The 20559-nt window shown below is 39.6% G+C and overlaps 1 protein-coding gene across 6 annotated transcripts in view; it reads right to left on the reverse strand.

Moving 5' to 3' along the window:
- The window catches only part of NBEA (neurobeachin), a 524026-nt gene extending 510592 nt beyond the window's left edge, over positions 1–13434 (reverse strand). For 3 of the 6 annotated variants that reach the window (XM_075742002.1, XM_075742000.1, XM_075741998.1), the window contains exon 1: positions 12667–13433. In XM_075742002.1, coding sequence (XP_075598117.1) covers positions 12667–12942 — 276 coding nt within the window. In that variant the 5' untranslated portion in view covers positions 12943–13433. Of the gene's footprint in view, positions 1–12666 lie in introns of all 6 variants that reach the window. The other 3 variants (XM_075741999.1, XM_075742004.1, XM_075742001.1) reach the window with 2 other exon arrangements.
- Positions 13435–20559: the final 7125 nt, after the last annotated feature.

Raw genomic sequence — 20559 nt, forward strand, 5'->3', positions numbered from 1 at the left:
GGTCTCCTCAACAGCTTATACTCTACAAAATGTGTACATAAGGAAACTTTTAAATCTAAGATTCTTCAAAAACTAATGCAGCAAAAACATACAGAGCCAGTTCGGACATACTGCTTAAGCAAAAAAACCTAGTCCTCATTCCCAAAAATGCCACACACCCCCAAAAGCCCTAGCACCTATAAGGGGCTGGGGAGAACCACAACATTTTAAGCGATAGTAATATAGAAAGATATACCATGACCATGGGCTGAGTTCAGAAAAGGAAATCCCTATGTTAGCAGGCTGGCACCAGTTTAGTTCAGGTTGCTTAAACAGCTTCCTTACTGAGGAAGCCCTAAAATCTACTGCAACTCCACAAGGAGCATATGAGAGAGGAATTTTTAAATAATAATTTAAACGAGGCACTCCTAAGATTCCTCTGACCTACAGAAAGGATTTAGATTGTATCAACACTTCAAGCTTCTTAACGGCTTTTTCTGCACATCTGGATAATATCTAGTTTTGGTACAAGACACATTTAGGGGTGATCTCAGCCAGAAGAAAATATACGTGTTGCTCCCTTTTCAGGGTGAAGTAAGTTTTGCCTAAAACAGAGCTCGTCTGAGCTAAAAGGAAGTTGAAAAGCCAATTATGTCATAACTAGTGCGGGAGAAGAGCTCAGTTACAAGTATTTGCGGCCATTCTAACTTCAGAGGACAGGCTAGAACCACAAATCAAAACCGTGACAAATGTTCCAACAGCTTAAATCTGGACTTAAAAAAAAAAGGTATTTTCTATTTACATTCTGAAACCCCTTAACTGCTTTAGTTTTAAAAGAATGATTTCTTACTTTAAAAATTCAACACTTAAAGCATTTTGAAGCCCACATGTGGGCTTAGACTCTGGTATTAACAGATGGCGGCAATTCCCTCAGACACTTCAAAAATTAATAAAACATCATATAAGCAGTGATTTCAAGGTCTCTGTAAATCCAGACAGACACTGCATCACTGAGAGAAGATAACCTGTTGTACTCAGGGTTTTCCACTCACACTGTTAGGAGTTCTTTTTAAATGTTAAGCTTCCTTTCAGTGGTATAATTTCTTAATAGCTATTTACTTCACCTAAAAACTAACTTAAAAGTATCAGCACAAAAGAAGTAGAACAGACTCAACTGGAGAAGTATCAGCTTTGATAGTCTAAAAGGTGTCATCTTAGATGGTTTAGCCTCATTCAGTTGAAACTTCTGCTTCCCTCTCTCCCATCCTTCCATTTGATTGTTGTTCATAGTTACCCCAAAGGCTCTTAATACGTTTTACATGTATTTGCATTAGGTTGAGCTGTTGGGTTTCAGAAAAAAATGATAGCTGGCTTTGTAAACTACAGCTTCAAATGAGAAGAAGGATTACAGACTTGAAAACTATTTTTTAACTGAACCAGGACACACAACAAAGCAAGTAGATCCAAATTTGTTCTTAAATAGAATTTAATCACTTTTTATTTAAATAAAATCATAGAAGCTACTTGGCTACAATTAATTTTCCCTTTTTATAAAAAACATTTATATTAGTAATAAGGGAAATCATCATGACTGAGACCTGGGAATAACCTGCTTCTGGGTTTTAGAAAATACTTGTAACTATCAACTCCTCCATTGAAGAACACTCCATTTTAAAGACAGTACAAACTCTTCTTCAGTGAGCACTACCTTTAAAATGTCAAATACTTTACCGTCAAAGATAGACTCCCTCTCAGTGACTAAGCTTACACATTGTTTCAGTCACAATGTGTTTATTATTGTACATTATAAGTTACTTCAAATGAAATATTTTCTTTGCATGAAACATGAACTATAAAAATTTTGTTACACAATCACCTTTGCTTAATATATTACAGTTTCTATGTTACATGTAGTTATATGCACGTACAGTGTTATCAAACATTTATCTATAAATATTAGACTATAAAGTCATTAATCTATTCTTTTAAACAAACTTAATGCAGAACTTGAACAGCTTTGGCTCTATATTGAATATTTTTTTTTTCCTTCTGTTATCAAGCATCTGTAACTTTGAAGACTGTGCTAATAGCTCTCAGTTTAATTTCAATTCATGCTAATTCATTGAAGATGGTAGTATTTATAGTATATGTTAAGAGTCACAAAGTTTCATTAACTCAGTATTAAGTCATTAATATTAACGTCATACATTTTCAGCAATTATCAAGTGTATCTACATTTTATATTTCTGAAATCCAAGAAATAAAGCTTACCCACAACCACAACTGTGATTTGCAGAACTGACAGACACTCTCGGGTTTGTGTGTTTCATCCAAGGCTATCTATTAACAAGCAGGCACAACAGATGAAAAGCAAACTCTCGCTGCTGTGGCTCACCGAGGTCTGTTTTCTTTCTTGGCTGCATGTGGTGCAAATTGTCCTTTGCTGGGTTAGGCATGGCAATATTGACTGGATTATTTATGGTAAATATTGCAGTTCATACTGTGAGATGAAGGAAAGGGTTGCTATAATTAAAAGGCTTCCCAGACTCCACTTCCCACTTTTTGGAAAGGGAGCACTATTATCTGCACAAGAAGAATACAGATCTAAATGTGTGAATGATTAAGGGATTGGAACATCTGACATACAAAGAAAGCCTGAAGAGAGCTGGGATTGTTTAGCCTTAAGAAGGGAAGGTTTGAAGAGATCTTATAAATGTGTATGTGTATTTGTAGCAGGGGTAGGGCAGGCAGGGAGTAGACAAGGGAGCCAGACCCTTCTCAGTGGCACCCAGTGACAGGACAAAGAGCAACAGGTACAGGAAACCTCACTTACACCTAAGTAAAAACTTGACATGGGAGCCTCCATCCTGAGAAACATCCAAAACCCATCCAGACAAGACCATGAGCAACTTGCTCTAGCTGACCCTGCTTTGAGCATGGATTTTTTGTCTAGAGACCTCCAGAGGTCCCTTCCATTCTCAACTGTTCTACCTTTGAAATTTCTGTGATTCTGCTAATTTATGAAAGTGCTCTGACAACGAAGTTTCAGGAGGATGTTGTAGTGTTAGTGCCAAGGAGAAGAATGGAGAAGCATGATCATTAACATGATTTTGATGAGAGGGAAAAGAAAAAAAAGAGAAAAAGTATGTTGCATATGAGCCCAGGACAGTATGTTGAAGTTTTTTTTTCAGATGGACTCAATTCATTTCAACTTTGGATAGTAGATGCAACTCTAACAGGCTCTTCTTGTAAGTCTATTTCTGCATTCACATAATGCTCTCTAAGATACCAAAAGATGCAATGGAGGCTGCAGCATTTCCATGAGGAACAGAGTAGATGAGAAAGCCTTTCAAATCACCTAAAAGCTGCATTAGAGAAGATTTTTGGAACCCTAGAGACTAAAACATAGGGCAGGGGCTCCACAAATCTCTTTAGGGAAAGAAAGTTAGAAGAATGAAGTAGCTCCCACTTCTTGAGCATCTGGCTAGGAAGACCTTATTCAGACAAACCAAGTCTTACACAAGTGTTTCTGTAAGTTTCAGCTATTCAGCATATGAATATTAACAGCCAAGTAGCCATCAGTCACAGATATGACTCACAAATACCACACAGCTTGCTATTTGCCAAAACAGATAATGTATTTCACTGGAGTAACAGAAGGAAAAGAGGAGATGCTGATATTAATTTTTTGACAACTTTATGTCATCAAACTTCTTGCTCATGGAGGAACATGTTGAGGCAAACAATCCTATTGGACATGTAAACACTGAGTTTACAATGATGGCTTTCGTTGGAGCTCCCAATCTCAAAAAACAGCAAAACCAGCAAAAGTCACCAGCCATGAAAGTATAACACAGCACTTCATAAGGTTCTTTACCTCCTTCCTCTTTCCATAACTTATCATACCCACAATGCAGCTTTCAGAGGCACCCTGATAAGTTTCATTTATTAAAATAAATTTAATAGATTTAAAGAGGGATGAAGCTGCTTTCTTCCTACAACATTGGCTTTTTCTTCTCATTGCAGGCAACAGCTCTTGCCCCATTCTCTCAACATTCCAACTTCCGCAATTAAACAGCTGCAACTAATGCCTTTCTGCAAAGATGGTGAATCCCCAAGTCCACTCTCCAGACCACTGGGAAGCTCATTCTCCCTGCATAACATCCCCAGATATACTAGTTCAAACCCTACATTTTAAGAACTTCTTTTACATTTGTAGTGCTTTATTCTTTCCCAAGCTTTAGGTACATTTGGTCACCTTATGGAGATGCTACACAATTGGAGCTACAAGACTCTGTAGCTACGCTATGATGTACGTGTCCTGTTGGAAGGGGCAAACAAACTTCCCATTCTGCTAGCTATAAAACGTAAATTCAAGTTTAAGCAAGAGTGCTCCTCTGATTTCAAAATAATCTTTTTTTAATATTTTTTCTACTTGTTTTTTTTTTAATTGAAGGTTCTCAACACTAAAAGTGACATACAAAGACTTTTAGCTCACAATTAAATCAAGAAATCTTTTGGATGCAGTGAGCTACACGAAGTATTGCTGAAGAGTAAGAGCAAACTCTGATCGGTGAGGCATGAGCAATCCAAGACAGGGCTTGGCTTCAGTCGCTTCATTACTAGCTTGAATGTGTATTTCATGGTTACTATTCTACATTTAATGAAAGCATATCTTATCGTTTTCTATAATTCTGTAGTAGTAAAGAGTCTTTGTTTCAATAGGTTTGTACAGGTTCCTTTGTGAATGGAATCAAAGGACATGTTGTTTCCAAATTCATATTTGTGTTTTTAAATATTCAAAACATTTTCTTTTTACAAAACAAAAGAGCAAAAAAACGAAAAGAACCTGCTACAGTGGCTCTTAAAACAGGCAATCAAAAGTCAATAAAAGTTACAAAATTTTATGTAATTGCGTATTTGTCATAGAATATGAAGATTTAAAAGGCAAAAAAGTGCGAGATCATGTAAAATTGATTAAAATGCCATATTGCTGCTACTGGAGTTACTTGAGAAGGCTCTGCTCAGAGAATGATTATTTCCATCCTTCTAGCTACACTGTCCCAGCACTACAAAAGCCATCAGGTACCAAAAAGCATGATATCAATAACAATTTCTCTTGTAAGTGAATATCTTGCCCTACCCCACTTTCGGCTAATTCAAAAGCCTAATACCTATTCTGCATAGCTAAGAAAGGCTTCCAACTGTAAACAAAAGGGCAGTGAAAGAAACATCATTTTCCAAATATAGAAGTCAAGCATTTGTAAGCTGTTGAATAGCATAAGCAGTATTCACATTTATGCAAGCTTTCAGTGAATTGTTATGTTGGAACAATTTCACTGATGCAACCCAGCTGTAAATTAAAGCAGGGTAGTCAGATTATAGGATTGCATTAATATAAAGGAAACTGCATCACTGGTATAAATCTCATAACACCAAAACTACTTATACTTATTTACTGACATTTATTATTTTCCAGGTACTTCAAAGGTAGAACAAACTTTAAACCCCAAAAATTAGCAGAATGCAAATTTTAGCAGAGAGTCAGTAGTAGGTTGATCAGAAGTTGAAGTGCTTCTCTACTGGAAATAACAAATAACCTTCCTCTTAGAGATTAATGTCATTAACAATCTTCCTAAATTGGAAGTTATGAAACTATAGTTCATATAGCTGAAATCCATCATAATCCTATAGTTGAAACAGGTATTTCTACCACTAAGGAAGCAATATGTGACTATCCATAAATAATCTCTTTTTTTAAATTATTCATTATTTTTATGCTCAATATCATATATTGAATACTGTATCATTCATAGCACATCCAACCCAGACCTTTGCAAGACAGAAGAGGGAGGCAGATCATCAAATTCAAAACTGATGTTTCAAAAGATCTGCTGCCTCTGATTATAAAAGCAAGTTCTAAATTTGATTCAGACTTAAAGAAAGCTTAAGGGTTCTGTCTATGCAAGAAGTAACAAGACTCCACAATGGGGTATTTCAAAACTATGAATGGTAATTAAGGATCAAATTCCATCAGAAAATAAATGGCACTTCATCAACATAAACACACACTGCTACACTGACCTTTTGGCCACCAGGCACATACGAGATATCAACTAATGAGGTAGCTGCAATAATAGTGGTTTGTGTAAAGTACTACAAAATATTGTAGTAACAGGAGAGCAACACAGGAGAGCAACACAGGTTGATTTGAAATGGCAAATTTACTGAGATGGACTAAGAAATAAAAATTAAAAAGCATAGTTATCAAGTAATGAACAGGTAAGATTAAGAGATTGATTTAAAATAGCTTGGGTAGCATATTCAGTTAACACAGCTGTGGTAATACTGTGCACCGTATTTATCAAGACATAAAAGTCTCAGGTTTGTGCTAACCCAATCATGGACTTCATTCCACTTTGACTAAATTCAATATGGCGTGAAAGGGGAACAAACACTTCAGTAGGAATTCAGAGATGATTATGCAGTTTTGGGATGTGGTTGTTGGGTTTTTTTAGATGATGTAATATAGACAGTGATTCATATATTTGAAAAGTATGAGTGTAGACACTGAAAAGCATTAATGTAAGAAAACTGCACCACAGCCTCCTTGATGTCATCCTCATGAATGTAATGAGCCATGCCCCTTGACTTCTACCCCTTTGAGTACTCATCTGAAAGCCAAGGGACAGGGGGAAGAGTGAAGGGAAAATATGGAGGGGAGAGAAAGATCAGTGTATAACTGAGTAAACAGCTAAATGCTTAGTCTTGTAAAACACATGGTTTAAATAGGGAATCAGGTCACAATTTTGTAAAAATAGCATCCCGATAGAGAAAGGTGCTAACCCTTGCTTGGTGCAAAGGGAGAGAACGTAGGTAGAAACTCAGATGGGAGTAGGGGGAAAGGCCAAAGATTGGATGTATTTTATTAATACCAGTCTCAGAACTTTACTACTTCAGTGTGACAAAAAATAATAAAAAAAACCCTTTAGGTATCCACCTCCCTTATAATCCATTAATTGAATCTTGTAAAGACAAGTAAGATGTAAAGCAAAGAAGAAAACAGGTGTTCAGAGTTAAGCAGCAAGGAATACTCCGCAATATGCTCACCATTACAAGTTTTAAAAAGTTATCATCTATAGAAATGTATCAATCCAGCATACCAGAACCAGAGCAGATTCCAAGACACCTGCTAAGATATGGCTAGTGCTTCATGACTGATACAAGGATTGAAAAAACTTCGCACCCGTAAACACCTACTGTCAAAGATTAGATAAAAAAGCCAAAAGCAAAGTTATACTAAAAGAAATTAAGTGAACATTCAGTCATTCAAAGATTTTCTCTAACCAAAACTAAGTTTTCCATCAATGTATTAGATAATGACAACAGTTGCAGTATTCTTAAGTAACTGCCCATGGAATGCTATTACAAACTCTTGCATTGGATACAGCTCTTTTCATATGGCTCTGGTAACTTCTGCAGTAACTTCCAGACATAGCTAAGTATGCAGATATGAGCAGGATAAAAAGGGACCAGTGGGACAGACAGTAACTAAACCAAAACTCACACGCAAAAACATCCCAACAAAAACAAAAAACCAAACATCCTCAAAATTCCCCCAAAATTCACTTTTTTGAGTAATGCTATCTATCAGCAGAGAATTATACTACAGAAATAGGAAGCCTTCCACCAAGAAAATGGAATAAGATTCTCAAGCCTGCAAAGCTAGCTCCACAAGAACAACAGGAGTCATATGATGGAAGCTAAAGCTCATGAGGCCCACGCTTTCTCAGAGTACATCAGCATCCAACGAACAAAAGTGATTCGTCCTCCCTACACAAGAGTAGAACTGTGCCACAGGATGCTGCAGCAACCAAAACTGTAAATGGATTCAAAGAACTCAAATATCAAAAGCCAACATGAGCTCAAGATGACTCTCAACCAATGTTTGAGGAAAAGGAGTACCAAAGGAAAAGAAAAATAAAATTAATCTTTCTTATGTGTGCCTCCCTTTACATTTTTTCTCATGACAACTACTACGGAAAGCCCGTAGGGCGAGAAGGATCTCTCGCATAATCCAATCCATTTGCTCTGAAGCTGCAAATGCCACTCCTGCAAGTACACAATGTGACAGAGCATTATAAAAAATGGCTTACCTCTTGTGATGGGTGACTAACACTGAAGTAGGATGGAACAGGCAAGAAAACGAGAAGAGCTAGGCAGAAGCGTGGGCTGTAGTCAACAAGAACAGCAAGAGACTTTTTGAACTATGCCTGGTGTTTGACCTACTTCTTATAAGCACTCTCTAACCTGACAAAACATATATAAAAGCTTTCCAGATTGCACAAGGAGAACCCTGGTCAGCTACACCTGCATCAGATTGAAGTCTGTTCCAATCTGCATCACATCATCTGTTCAAGATGCAGAGGCAAAACAAGCAGCATGTGTCAGCACCAGTCACAATTTTTTAGTATCAAGCAGCTTCCTGTTCACCTTTCTTATTTTGCACTGCCATAGAATCAGCACTACAAAACTCAAAATCAAAAGTTCTAGGAAATTCAAACTGGAACAGAGAAAGCCTTCAACAAGCTAAGAAACAATGCAATTCATGTAGTCATGTTTGATGAAAGCTGGCCAGGCAAGAGACAGTTCAAAATATACACTGAAGGAAAAATTCCCAAGACCATTAAAATAGTGGAAAAGCAGAGAATTAAGGAAGCAAGTCAGTAAAAGTAATGAAAGGAAAGGCCATTCGAGATACATTATAGAAAAATTAAAGTCATGTGTGGAAATTTTGCACTAGGAAATAAGTGAAACAAAAATACACTTGAAGTAGAAGAATACAGGCGGACAGACTGACCCACTTCCACCTTAAAATCATATTTGCTGGAGCACATGGTCCAGAACTTTATTTTAAACATCAGTCTAACACATACCATAAGTACAAAAGGGTATCAAGAAACAACGGAACTATGGAGAATAACAACAAGTACATCTATCATAGCAACAACATCCTTGACAGTAACCTAAGAAAACTAACAGAGCTGTTTAAAAGGGAAAGGCCTCCTCATCAATAGAAGCACAGAACTGGTGTCAAAATATCCCCAAAGAGAAATCACTACGAGCAATTAGAGGATTATGTTGTTTGCAAGAAAAGCCTTTTCCAGTTTGGTGCTTTGCCATACACAAGGGTCAGTGAGCACACATCTCAAAAAGAGCATGTTGAATCTGGGAATTCACAATAAACCCATGGACCAAAATCAAAATAAGCACCATCACTGAAGGATGCATGAGGTGCAATCAGGAGTTCCCTCCTGCTTCCAGAAATGTAGAAAGAATACAATATTCCATAAAATCATTCTAGAAAAGCCTTCAGCTCAGATTCTTAACATCTTCTGACCTTCATAGCATTAACACTAGGAAGTTTTTTTGATAACTCTAAGTAGTTCATAGGCATTGGCATGCAAAAGGCTGAACCCTCTCTCCATTATGTCTTTCACTGTAACATTGAACAATGAAAAATAACACAGACAGCACTAAAAACTCTACCAAGTGATACTCCATTAAACAAATTCACCAGTATAACCGAACTTTGAACACACAGTAAGTTCAGAGGAAAAGAAGTGTCACTAAGAAAAAGAAAAGCATCAAGAGAAACAACTAATCCTATAAACAGCGTAGGCATGCCCAAGAACAACATACTGTCTGAGCTGAAAGTCAACTGTTAAAATTTAGCAAAGCTGAAAATCCAATGATGTATTAGACACGGAAAAAGATTTTCAACACTGCATAAAAAGCACTTCATCACCTCACAGGTATAACAAATCAGTATGTCCATCAACATCAGAAGGTACCACATGAAGTAACCTTTGAAATGCACTGTGATAGAGACCACAGTGTAGGGACACCAAAACAAACATTTAAAAGTAAAAACTGCCCAAGAGAAACCCTAAGAGGAAAACTTAACAGAAGAGAAGAGTGACCATCTCCATGACTAGGGCAAGCCAAAGCAAAGTTTTGTCTGAGATATTTGCTGCTGCTTCCAGACAGATGCAGAAAGAATGAATAGACTTATTTAAGCTTTACACAGAAGAGAGCATTAAACTCAGATAAGAAAATGAAAAACATATCTCCATCTTTAACTTCTGATTCTCTCTAATAATAAAACAAGTCTCAGTCATGCAGAATTCCAACACTAAAAATCTATTACCAAAGTGCTTATAGATACCCAATGTGGTATAGTATAGGTTATATTTCTCTCAGAGACTTAACATATCAACTGACATATCAGATTGAGATCAGCTCTTAAACACCGTCCACTCATTATAACTCTTCCATAAAAAGTCATTCAGAAATAGTAAAGGTAAACGCTGAAGGAAAAGAAAAACAAAACAAAAAAACAAAACCAAAAAACCAAAACAAGTTCTCTCCACCCCCAGCCACCCCCCAAAGAATGCTTCTAAAATACAAATCTCAATTTTATTTAAAGTTGCTATTGAAATCCTTAATACAGAATCAGATAATGTTTAGTAGTTTAGGGATATGCCATCAGCCTTACTTTGTATCTGCCATGTTTACTATGTTTGTTTCACACGTGAGTAAATTAAGTTTCAAATATACAAGCAGAAGTTTGAAACATTCACTGCCCAGAGAAGAAAAAAAGATTAGCAGACACAATGTAACCTCTCTCTGCTGTTAGAATACTGACTATTGTATATTAGAGTCCATCTGTTAAGTAATGACTGATCCAGAATGCAACGCTACTGCAGCAGACTCCCAAGCAGTTTCACGTTCATATACATCTCCCGATGCTGAGAGCGCTCTTAAACGGTCTTGCATTTATTTTTAAATATAAGCGTAGTTTTCAGCAATAGGAACTAATTAGTAGGTAGATCTTATAGGCAAGCTCTGTAACAAGCACTGTATGTCCTCCACACAAATACCAAAAACACATTCTAACCTCCCTCTACAAAGACAAACCAATGTTAGTCCAGTTGCTGATGCATTAACAGTCAGGATTAAAATAAGCTTAAATATCAGTAAGAAGAATGAAAGAAGAAAGAAAACCAGAAAAGGATTAAACATCTTTGTATCTGTCATGATCTATGTAAAGCCAGTTAATAAAATGTCATTCCCTTATTTCAAGTGCTACTTTTAAAGGAATGGGTAATAATCCAATAAAGTTATGATGACTTGTACCACACTTGTAAAAAAAATAAAAATAAATTTACAAATCACGTTTCAGTTAAGTGTCAAACATCTTGTAGAGAAGAGTGGGAAATATACCAGATTACTGTTTTGACATATTCACAAAACTATTAGGGCTTTAACCCTGTGTGTTCAGACAAGCCATAAATATTAAAATGATCTGACCAAACCATGTCTTTCACTGCATGCTGCAGCTTTTCCATTCAGTCTGTGCTAGGTCAAATGCAAATAACTGTCAAACAGAAGAATGCAACCTTTTAAAGTGTTTGAAAGAAAATATATTCTTTACATGACTTTGTATAAAATGAGTGGATGTTAGAAGCATTAAACTCATTTGAAACAAAGGCAGTTTCAATTAATTGCCATTCAGTTTTGAGCAGTCATTTTTCTATCCTATTTTATATGCAAAAATTGAGAATATTTCATTGACTGAACTGCTTCAAAAGCTTTGCTGCAGCAAATCTTGCATTCAGGAGCAGCACCAAATTGCACATAATTGAAAGTGATTCATTTTTAGATCCACTCGTTTGGCTTCTGTAGGTTCCTCAGGCTTTGGTGTAGGTAGCGCAAAAACATTAAGTCATACAGTCCTGCAGTAACTCTTTCACTCCATGAAGTGAGCAGATGACTAGGAAGCTACATTTTAGCATCTTCTCCTTGTTTCAAGCTATTTACCAGCATACAATAGTGTTTTGCAATGCACAGACCTTAAACAAAATTAGCAACAGCATTTGCTTTGCAGACAAGAATGTGTTTTGGAAAGCATGGCAGATTATTAAGACATGAGCAAACCCAATACAATACTGCAATACAACTAACTCTTTATTACAGATATTAAAGCTTATTAAATCCTTGCAAAAATCTCCCTCCTCCCCCTTCCTCTACATAAAATACTCAACTAGCTCTGAGCTACCAGGGTTAAACCCTTCACATGCTTCAGCCACTAAGAAAAGATACCAGCTCAGGCTGCTTTTCTTAATGTTTTCCAATTAAAAACAGATACTACATTCGCATCATTCTCCTTTCAGTGAGGAAGCCACCAGGTTACAGGGCAGCATCCAGAACCCAAAATTGTGAATTACTTAATCTCCTTATTTTTTACATGGTGAATTGCACACACTCCACTTCTGCAGGACGCGGCCGGGGGGAGGCACTGGGAAGGGGAAGAGTGGCCTGTCTGTACTAGGCAGGGTCCTGCGTGGAGTTTAGGGAGCGCCGAGGGGGCTTCTGTCACACGCACGACGAGGAGAAGAGCAGGTCGCGGCATTAACGGGGAGAGAGAGGAACAAGAGGAGTTTGGGAAGGAAAGATGGTTGGAGAAGGGCCGTGCGTGTAGGAGGGACACAGGGGCTGGGAAAATGAAGGTCCCTTTCGGGTTGCACAGGGGCGGTGGGGGGGAGGAGGTGGGCTGCGCCGGCCGGTGCCCAGGGGCCCTCTGCCCGCCGGGGCGTCACCGGGGCGGGGTGCCCGGCCGCTTACCAGGTTCAGCACCGTCTCCACGATGTCCCGGTTGCTGACCTCCCCGACCTGGATGAGTCCGATGAGGACGGCGAATTTCATCCGGATATTGCGGATCGGTACCGACGGGTTAATCATCCCCGCGGGGAGCACTACGGACCCGGAGCCCGACGCCCTCAGCTCCCCCATCACCGCGACGCTGCTGCCGCCTCCGCCGACGCCTCCACCGCCGGCCCCGACGGAGATGAGTCCTACGGGCTGTGGGTCCGGCCCCGACACCGGCTTCTCGCTCGCCATTTACCCCCCGCCGTTACCGGCACCTGCCGCCGCCTCCCTGCCCGGCCGGGCCGAGTCGCGCATCCACCGCAGTCGCACCCGGCGGGGCCGCAGGGAGCCGGCCCGAGGCGCAGGCACCGTCCCAGGAGCCGCTCCCCCGCTCCGCTATAATGAGGGATTATTATGGGCGCCGATGCCCCGTTAGCCGAAGGCTGCCCAGCCGGGGCCGCCTCCCCGCCGCGGGGCAGGAGGAGCGGGCGCCGCCGAGCGCGGAGCGGAGCGGCCCGGCGGAGGCGAGCGGCGCGCGGAGCTGACGGCGGCGCGAGCGATCGCCGCTGTCGCTGTTGTTGTGGAGCCGAAACCGCCGCCGCTCACGCCGCCATGTTGCCGCCCCCTGCCTGCGGTAGCCGCTAGGGCGCCTGCGCCGAGCCCGTCGGGGGGAGTGGCCGGGCCGGGCCCCCCCAACCGGCCGGGAGACAGGTGAGCAGGTGCACGGGGGCCGCGCTGCCACCGCGGCGGCGTGAGGGACGGCGCCGAGGCGCGGGGCCGCCGCCTCCAGCTGGGGAGCCGCACGCCGCCGCGGGCCGGCGCCCACCCGCTCCGGGGAGATTACGCAACGCTGCCTGAAGTGACAGGGTGGCGCCCGCCCGCTTCCATGCGGGGCCGTCCCCCGGCCGAGGGCCCGGCCTCGCCCCGCCACCCCAGGGCGCCCCCTGCGGCAAGGGCGGGACACCGCGCCCCTGCTCGGGCTGCCCGCGGGGCTGCGGGCCGGCGGCCGCCGCGGCGGGGTTGGCGGCCGTTGCCAGCCGTCGCGGAGACTTGCCCCCTCCTGGCCTCCTCCAGGACCCTGCTGGGGAGGGGCCCTGGGCTGCCCCCCCGGGCTGGGCTCCTCGGCCGGCTCCCGCGCTTTCCAGCCTCTGTGGTCTCTTCAGTGCCTTTCCCACACTGGTCGCATGCTATTGTGTGAGGAAAAGTGTCTGGCCTTTTGGGGTGTTTTGGTTTTTTTTTTTAGCAACTTCTGTCTTAGCAAGTGTTCAGGTTTGAGGGAGGACGTCAGGGGTTGTGCAGGGGCTCCTGAGCTGTGGATCCCATCAGGCACGGGGAGGGACAGGGGAACCCCTGGGGTCTGCCAGCATGGAGCTTGTGTGCTGCTCGTTCAAGGAGAGGAATGGTTTTCCAGAGTTCTTGTTAATATTTGCACTCCAGGTTCTTGGCGATGGTGTTATATACAGAGATGTCCAGTCGACGGAAGTTTTACCGAGGCCCTTGGTTTCAATGATGCCTCATGGCAATGAGCATTTTTTCAACCATCTCCAGTATTATATCAGAGAAACAGAAGTACCTGTGGTGTTTTGAGGAGGCTCAAATTATTCAGATAGTTGTTTGAATAAAGTTGTATACATTTGCTTTACATGTGCTGGAGATAATCCATCCCTGTTCTGTCTTGGCTTTGTAGTGACACTCATTGCAAAGTTGAGTTTTACAACAAATCTTGTCCCCTTATCTCAGAATACCATTCATCCTGTCTCTTCTGTAACCCCAAATTTGGGAATTTGGCTGGATTGCTGGTCCGCCTTATATCCAGCTTTAGATAATAAACTGCATAAACACAATGAATCAGCAGGACTTGATCACTACATCCTTCCAGTTTACAGCAACTGCTCTAAGTTCGACCAAGAGAAGAAAAAGACCTCAGCTCTGTACTGTGGGATGCATTAGCTCTACATTCTTGTAAATAAAATTACATTTACTTGTTTGCAAGGTCCATAGGTGCTTGACAGTGTGCATAGTCCAGATTCATAGACATGACTAAAACAGTGATTAGCTGGGAATCACAGAGCCAACATTATTTCAGAAAGCTGCAAATGATGAGGAGAAACACCAAAAGATTGGTTATGGGAGATAACAAAGCACAAAGTTTTCTTGGAAGGTAATTCCTTTACAATTTGCCACCATCCACAAGCAACCTTATATGTCTCAGAGTAAAGGTACACTCTTAATTCTGTATACTCATGGAGGGGCCAAAGTTTCCATTCCCACCAGCCCCATAGCAGAACTAGGAAAACTGGATATGCATGTGCTTAACTGCTTTACTACGGAGTCAGCCCATCTTAGTTTAAACCCCGAAAGAGGGGTGTTCCAGTGAGGTAAACAGGCAGGATTCCAACAGTAGTGGAGGAGAAGCTCTTGCATATCACAGAGTGGGTCCTGGGCATAATATCTGCTGGCTAGTGGATAATGATGAGCTGATGGAGTAATTTGTTTCTAACTGCACTTGCTTTTCTATCCTTGGCTGAAGTAAGTCCTGTTCCAGAAGCTTTTAGAAAGATTCTCCAGAAAAACCTAGGCAAAAATCCTTAACTTGGAAAAGTCAGTGAAAGATTCCATTACTTGCCTTACTTTGCCCCATTCCCCATAAAAAAAAAAAAAAAAAAAAAAAAAAGCCAATCCAAAAGGTAAAACTTTTGACTATGTGGGAATGTTAAATTACTGTTCCAGTCTACAAATCAACCAATTATGCAAATGTTCAAGTTAGGCTGCCCAAAATTACTCATCTTGATTTCAGAAAGGAATATTTCATGTTCTTAATGATCCTATCTGGCAACCAGGTAACCTCGTAGAGTTTGGAAGTCCTCAAGTTTGTGTAAACTTATTTCATTTTAAAAAGTAAAAAAAAAAAAAAAGTAAAACAAGAAAAAAAAAGTAGTTATTATACATGTAAGTATTTTTGAAAATTCAAGAATATATGACCTTTTTTTGCAGAACTGAAACCTAGGGCTAGAACTCTTTAACAGTCACTAAAAATTGTAACACCCTTAGGAGCTAACACCCAACAGTTCTCATCTTTATTGTTCCCATATCCACATCTACAAATACATTTTCACAAAATCATGTTCTCTTTATTTTTATAAGCTGGAACACTGTTAAGAAGTAGCTGTCTTCTCTAATCAACCGTGTTTGGTTTTGATAAGCAAACTTTCATTGAGTTGAGCCATTCATCAACTCATGTGAACACTATTGTAGCACTGGCATTCTGAAAGAACAACAAATTTGTAACACTAATCTCAGCCCTTTGGTAATTGCAGCTCTGGTGTTCATTTGCTTCCATTTTAACACCTCATCAGATTGAAAATTAAAATAGAGTACATACACTAGAAATGCTACAGACCATGATTCATTTCTTTCCCTTAAAAATAATGTTTGTCTCATCTCCTTGATATTGCCATATTTAGTACAAAGACTGTGAATTTGTCAGTGACAGTTTCATTCATGAGGTGGCTAGTTGGGTCCCTGTTCAGCAAGGCGCATTAGCAAATCCCAATATTTGCATAATTGTAACCATTTTCAGTTCGACTTGCAGGATCAGTCACTGACACAGGCCCAGACTAGGTGTGGCGGGAGACGGTATGTGTGGAAGGATGCTATGCGCTCCTTTATCCTTCACAAAAGACAAGACTGATGCTAGGATCTGATCTCACCCCTTTCTGTACCGTTCACAACACTTGCTCCCCACTGAAATGAGAGAGTGAGCACAATGCCTTTGCTCCCAGAACATACCTTTGCTTCACCTGTAGTAGATGATGGGAGATTTCTATTCTGATATTCTGCAATTTTTCTCAGCATCCATTCTCCATAAATGCCAGAAGGTAGTCTCAAATCTAATTTCAAAAACCAAAGAAAAAGGCATGTATCCATGTTCTTATCCTTGCAACAAACAGACAGATGGGGGAGAAAATAAACTAACAATTAATTGTTTAAAGTTTTAGCTCAATTTTTATTTCAGTTGTAAAATAAATTGTATTAAGACCACTTTATTTTTTTTGGGGGGGGGGGTAAAAAGATTATGTAGTCATTCAACTGAGAAAGCTTGAAAAAACATGCTTTAGAAGACAGACTCTTGGCTACAAATAATGGAACTACTTAAGTGAATAAGGACTGCTTTGTACAGGCATGTTTACACTAAATCTTAGCAAAAAAAAATGTTTTTAATAGTGAAATGATGTAGATCAGGACTAAACCATGTTTGAAAGAGTTAGAGAATTTATCTGCCACAGTGGCATCAAAATACTGCTTGCTTTACCATGTCCATACGAGGATTCCTGTTGTGTTTAATTAGACTATTCTCATGAGTAAGGATAATGTGATTTGTTCCTGTGCCAGGCTCAGGAAGTGCTATTAGCCCCTTTCTCTTGAAAACCAGGATTTCTTATAAGTTTAAAATAAAAAGCTAGGAAATACAAACTGAAAGGCCATCACAGCATCTAAACTTACCCTGCTGTGCGTATGTATTGCACCAAATAGTTCCATTCACTGTTTTTAAACTTCCACACGACAGGGTGCATTAAACCAGAAGTAAAAAACCTGAAGTTAGAATTTCCTGCTACTCTAACTGTAAATGATTTCTACCTGCTTTTTCTATAATTCCTTTTCTTTAATCTTGAAAGAGAAAAAACATGAAAAAAAATACCTTGCATGTATTTCCAGAGGCAAGTTTTGTTATACCCTGTGTAATTTCAGAAAAACTGTAACAGGCATTCTAAGTGAGATTATACACATTTCAATCACAGTGAAGCAGATGAAGCCAGTATGACTTCACTAAGTTGTTTTGATTTTTATTGCAATAGGTTTATCCAAATAATTCATTTTAATTTAACAAAGATGCAGTTAATATCTATATGAAATTTATATTATTCACAATTAAAATTCTCTCTGCTTTTTACACTCTGAGTAGTAAAAATAAAATAGACATTATGTTTGTTCTCATGGTTGTAAATACAACTGGGAAGAATTCATTAAATGTAAGCTTTTAGAGTAAAAAGAGGTAATAGTCTGAGAAGTAGTTAAACAGTAACCAGATCCACTTCAAATATAACTCTTAAATGAAAATATGTATTCACTTTGTCTTTTTTTTTCTTAATTGCCTTCATTGTGGTACAATCATAGTAAAAGATGCATAGATGTAAATAGCAGGATTCATGATATTTCAGAAAACATAGCACAATTTGTTGTGATGATGCATAGCTTTTATGTTCTTGGCTTTGAAAAGGTTTATTCTGTGCTTGATTCACCAACCTTGCTTTAAAACCATGCATTTGAGCTTCTTAATCAATTCAGCCATTTTATTATCATTTTTATTTTTTTTACCAACTTAACCATAAAAGCCTTTTCAGTACTGAAATGACTGTGGTAATTTTGAATGTTGAAGTTATTATTAGGTCAATTATTATGAAGGCAAATTATTAATATTGACCTCTTTGTTGGTTCTCTCCATAACTGATTTCTCATTTCATTGTCGTTGATATCTCATCTCCTTGATCTGTAGATGCTTCAGTCTATACTGTTGGCTCTTGCACAATGGGAATTTGGTAACACGAGGACCTATAAAGATCTATTTTCTAGACAACAGTGAGGATCTTAAGAAATATCATGTTAGTCTCTCCTCTCCCTATATTCCCTACTCTTTGTTAAGCACTCTATTTGCATACAATGTGCCAAGCTGCCAGCTAACTTTAAGAATTATCCTCTGATGTTCATCGCTGTGTGGCCAATTCACAAAGAAATCAGTCCATACTGCCATTGTTAGTCCAAGACACTTTTTACAGCTAGATTTCCATGTGCTGTTTTTAGCAAAATATATTTTTTTAATAAATTCCTAACTCTTGATTAGGGTTAAAAACATGTAACTCTCACAAAATTAGTTCAGGTGTCTTAAAAATGATACAACAAGCTAGCATTGTTTTAAGTTCCATATGTATGAGCTAAATTATTGTTATTTCTGACAGTTTTCTTTTAATGTGTTTCTAGACAATAACTTATGATGGAAATTAACTTGGTGGAAACATTCTCTGCAATAATACAACAAACTAATCGTTGCTATTATACATGTCTATTTGTTGAAGAAAAAGACCTAATTCAGTGGCAAATGATGTTTATTTTATATGCTTCTCTGTGTTTATACTTCAGCTACTTGGAACCAAATAAATGCTTAGCCAGAAAGGATGCTGGTCACACATTTTGTCTATATACCGCAGTATTACCAACAACAGGAGACAAAAAGGATCACAAGCTCTCCTATCTCATTAGTGGCATTTTCCCAAACAAATACCATTAAATTATAACTTTAAGGACTTAACATTTATAGTACACCAAGGAATAGAGATCAATGGAAGGTTTAAAATTGATAGGCTGGTTTATGTCAACAAAGTATATGTGTTTGATGGCCTAATTTTATTATAAGGTAACACTCAAGAGTTTACCAAAATACCAATATCAGCAGGAACCTACAGTAACTATGAGTATTATTTGACATTACTTCCCACTCTTCTCCTGAAGTAGTGCTTAAAACTGGACTGGCTACTATGGTTGAGACTTTACAGTACTGTGTAGAGTGGAAAGACTATTTCACATGTCTTGCAGGCTACACCTTTTAAAGAAAAAATGCCAGTGTTTGCTTTTATTGCTGCAACATGACATTGTTGACTCTTATTCAGCTTGTGATCCTCTGTTGCCCCTGGATCCTGTTCTGCAGAAGTACAAACAAGCTGGATGAGCCACATCCTGTATTTGTGCAATTTAGTATGCCTTCTAAAAGTAATGCCTCACACTTCTGTCTGTTCAACAACTTCCTGTTTTTCTCAGACCATTCCTACAGTTTGTCAGGATCATTTTAAATTCTAATCTTGTCCTCCAATGTACACACAGTTGCTTCCAGCCTAGCATTGTTTGCGGATTTAATAAGCATGCACCCTATTCCATCATTCAGATCATTAATGGCATTATTATATAGCATCAGACCTTGGTCACCCCTGCAGAAGCACACATGGCACCATTTTCCATGTGGACATGGAGCCATCAATACCTATTCTTCATTATAATGAACAGTATATATAGGTTCATCATAACCTTGTAATAAAAGTTACAGACGGACCGTGTTTCCAAGTCTCACTTTCAAAATATGTTCTAAGACATTCCTAAAAGCTGAGCTGACAATGAGATGCATGACAGAGTAATTTAGGCTGGCAGGGTCCTTGAAGGTGACCTGATCTAATTCTCTCTTCTCTGATCCTCCCAAAACCACTGTGAGGCCTTAAGCAGGGTCAGCTTTGAAGTTAGATCCAACATTGAATTTAGGTTGCTGATGAACCTTGTCCAGGCAAGTTTTGAATATTTCCAGAGTTGAAGACTTTACAACCTCTCTGGTAATCTTCTTCCAATATTTGGCCATACTCATGGTGACTTTTTCTTCACTTGTAATTATCAGGAATTTGCCGTCCTGCAACTTTAGTTCGTTGATTCTCATATTTTCACTGTACATATCCAAGAACTCTGGCTCCATCTTCTCTGTTGCCACCTACTGCTTGGTTGAAGACAGCAGTTATCTGTCCCCTAGCCTTCTTGTATTAAAAATAAACAAGCTCAGTGCTCTCAGCCTCTCAGCCTCTCCTTGCATGGCATGTGCTCTTGTTCTCTGACCATCTTGATGGCCTCCACTGGACTTGCTGCCAGTTTGTCAATGGCTTTCTTTTACTTGGGAGCCCCAAACTTGACACAATTCTTCAAATGTAGTCTCGCAAGTGCCAGCTAGAGGAGAATAAGAATTTCAACTAACCTGCTAGCTATATTCTTACTAATGCAACC

Source organism: Balearica regulorum, chromosome 1 (genome assembly GCF_011004875.1).
Source record: "Balearica regulorum gibbericeps isolate bBalReg1 chromosome 1, bBalReg1.pri, whole genome shotgun sequence".
Lineage (NCBI taxonomy): Eukaryota > Metazoa > Chordata > Aves > Gruiformes > Gruidae > Balearica > Balearica regulorum.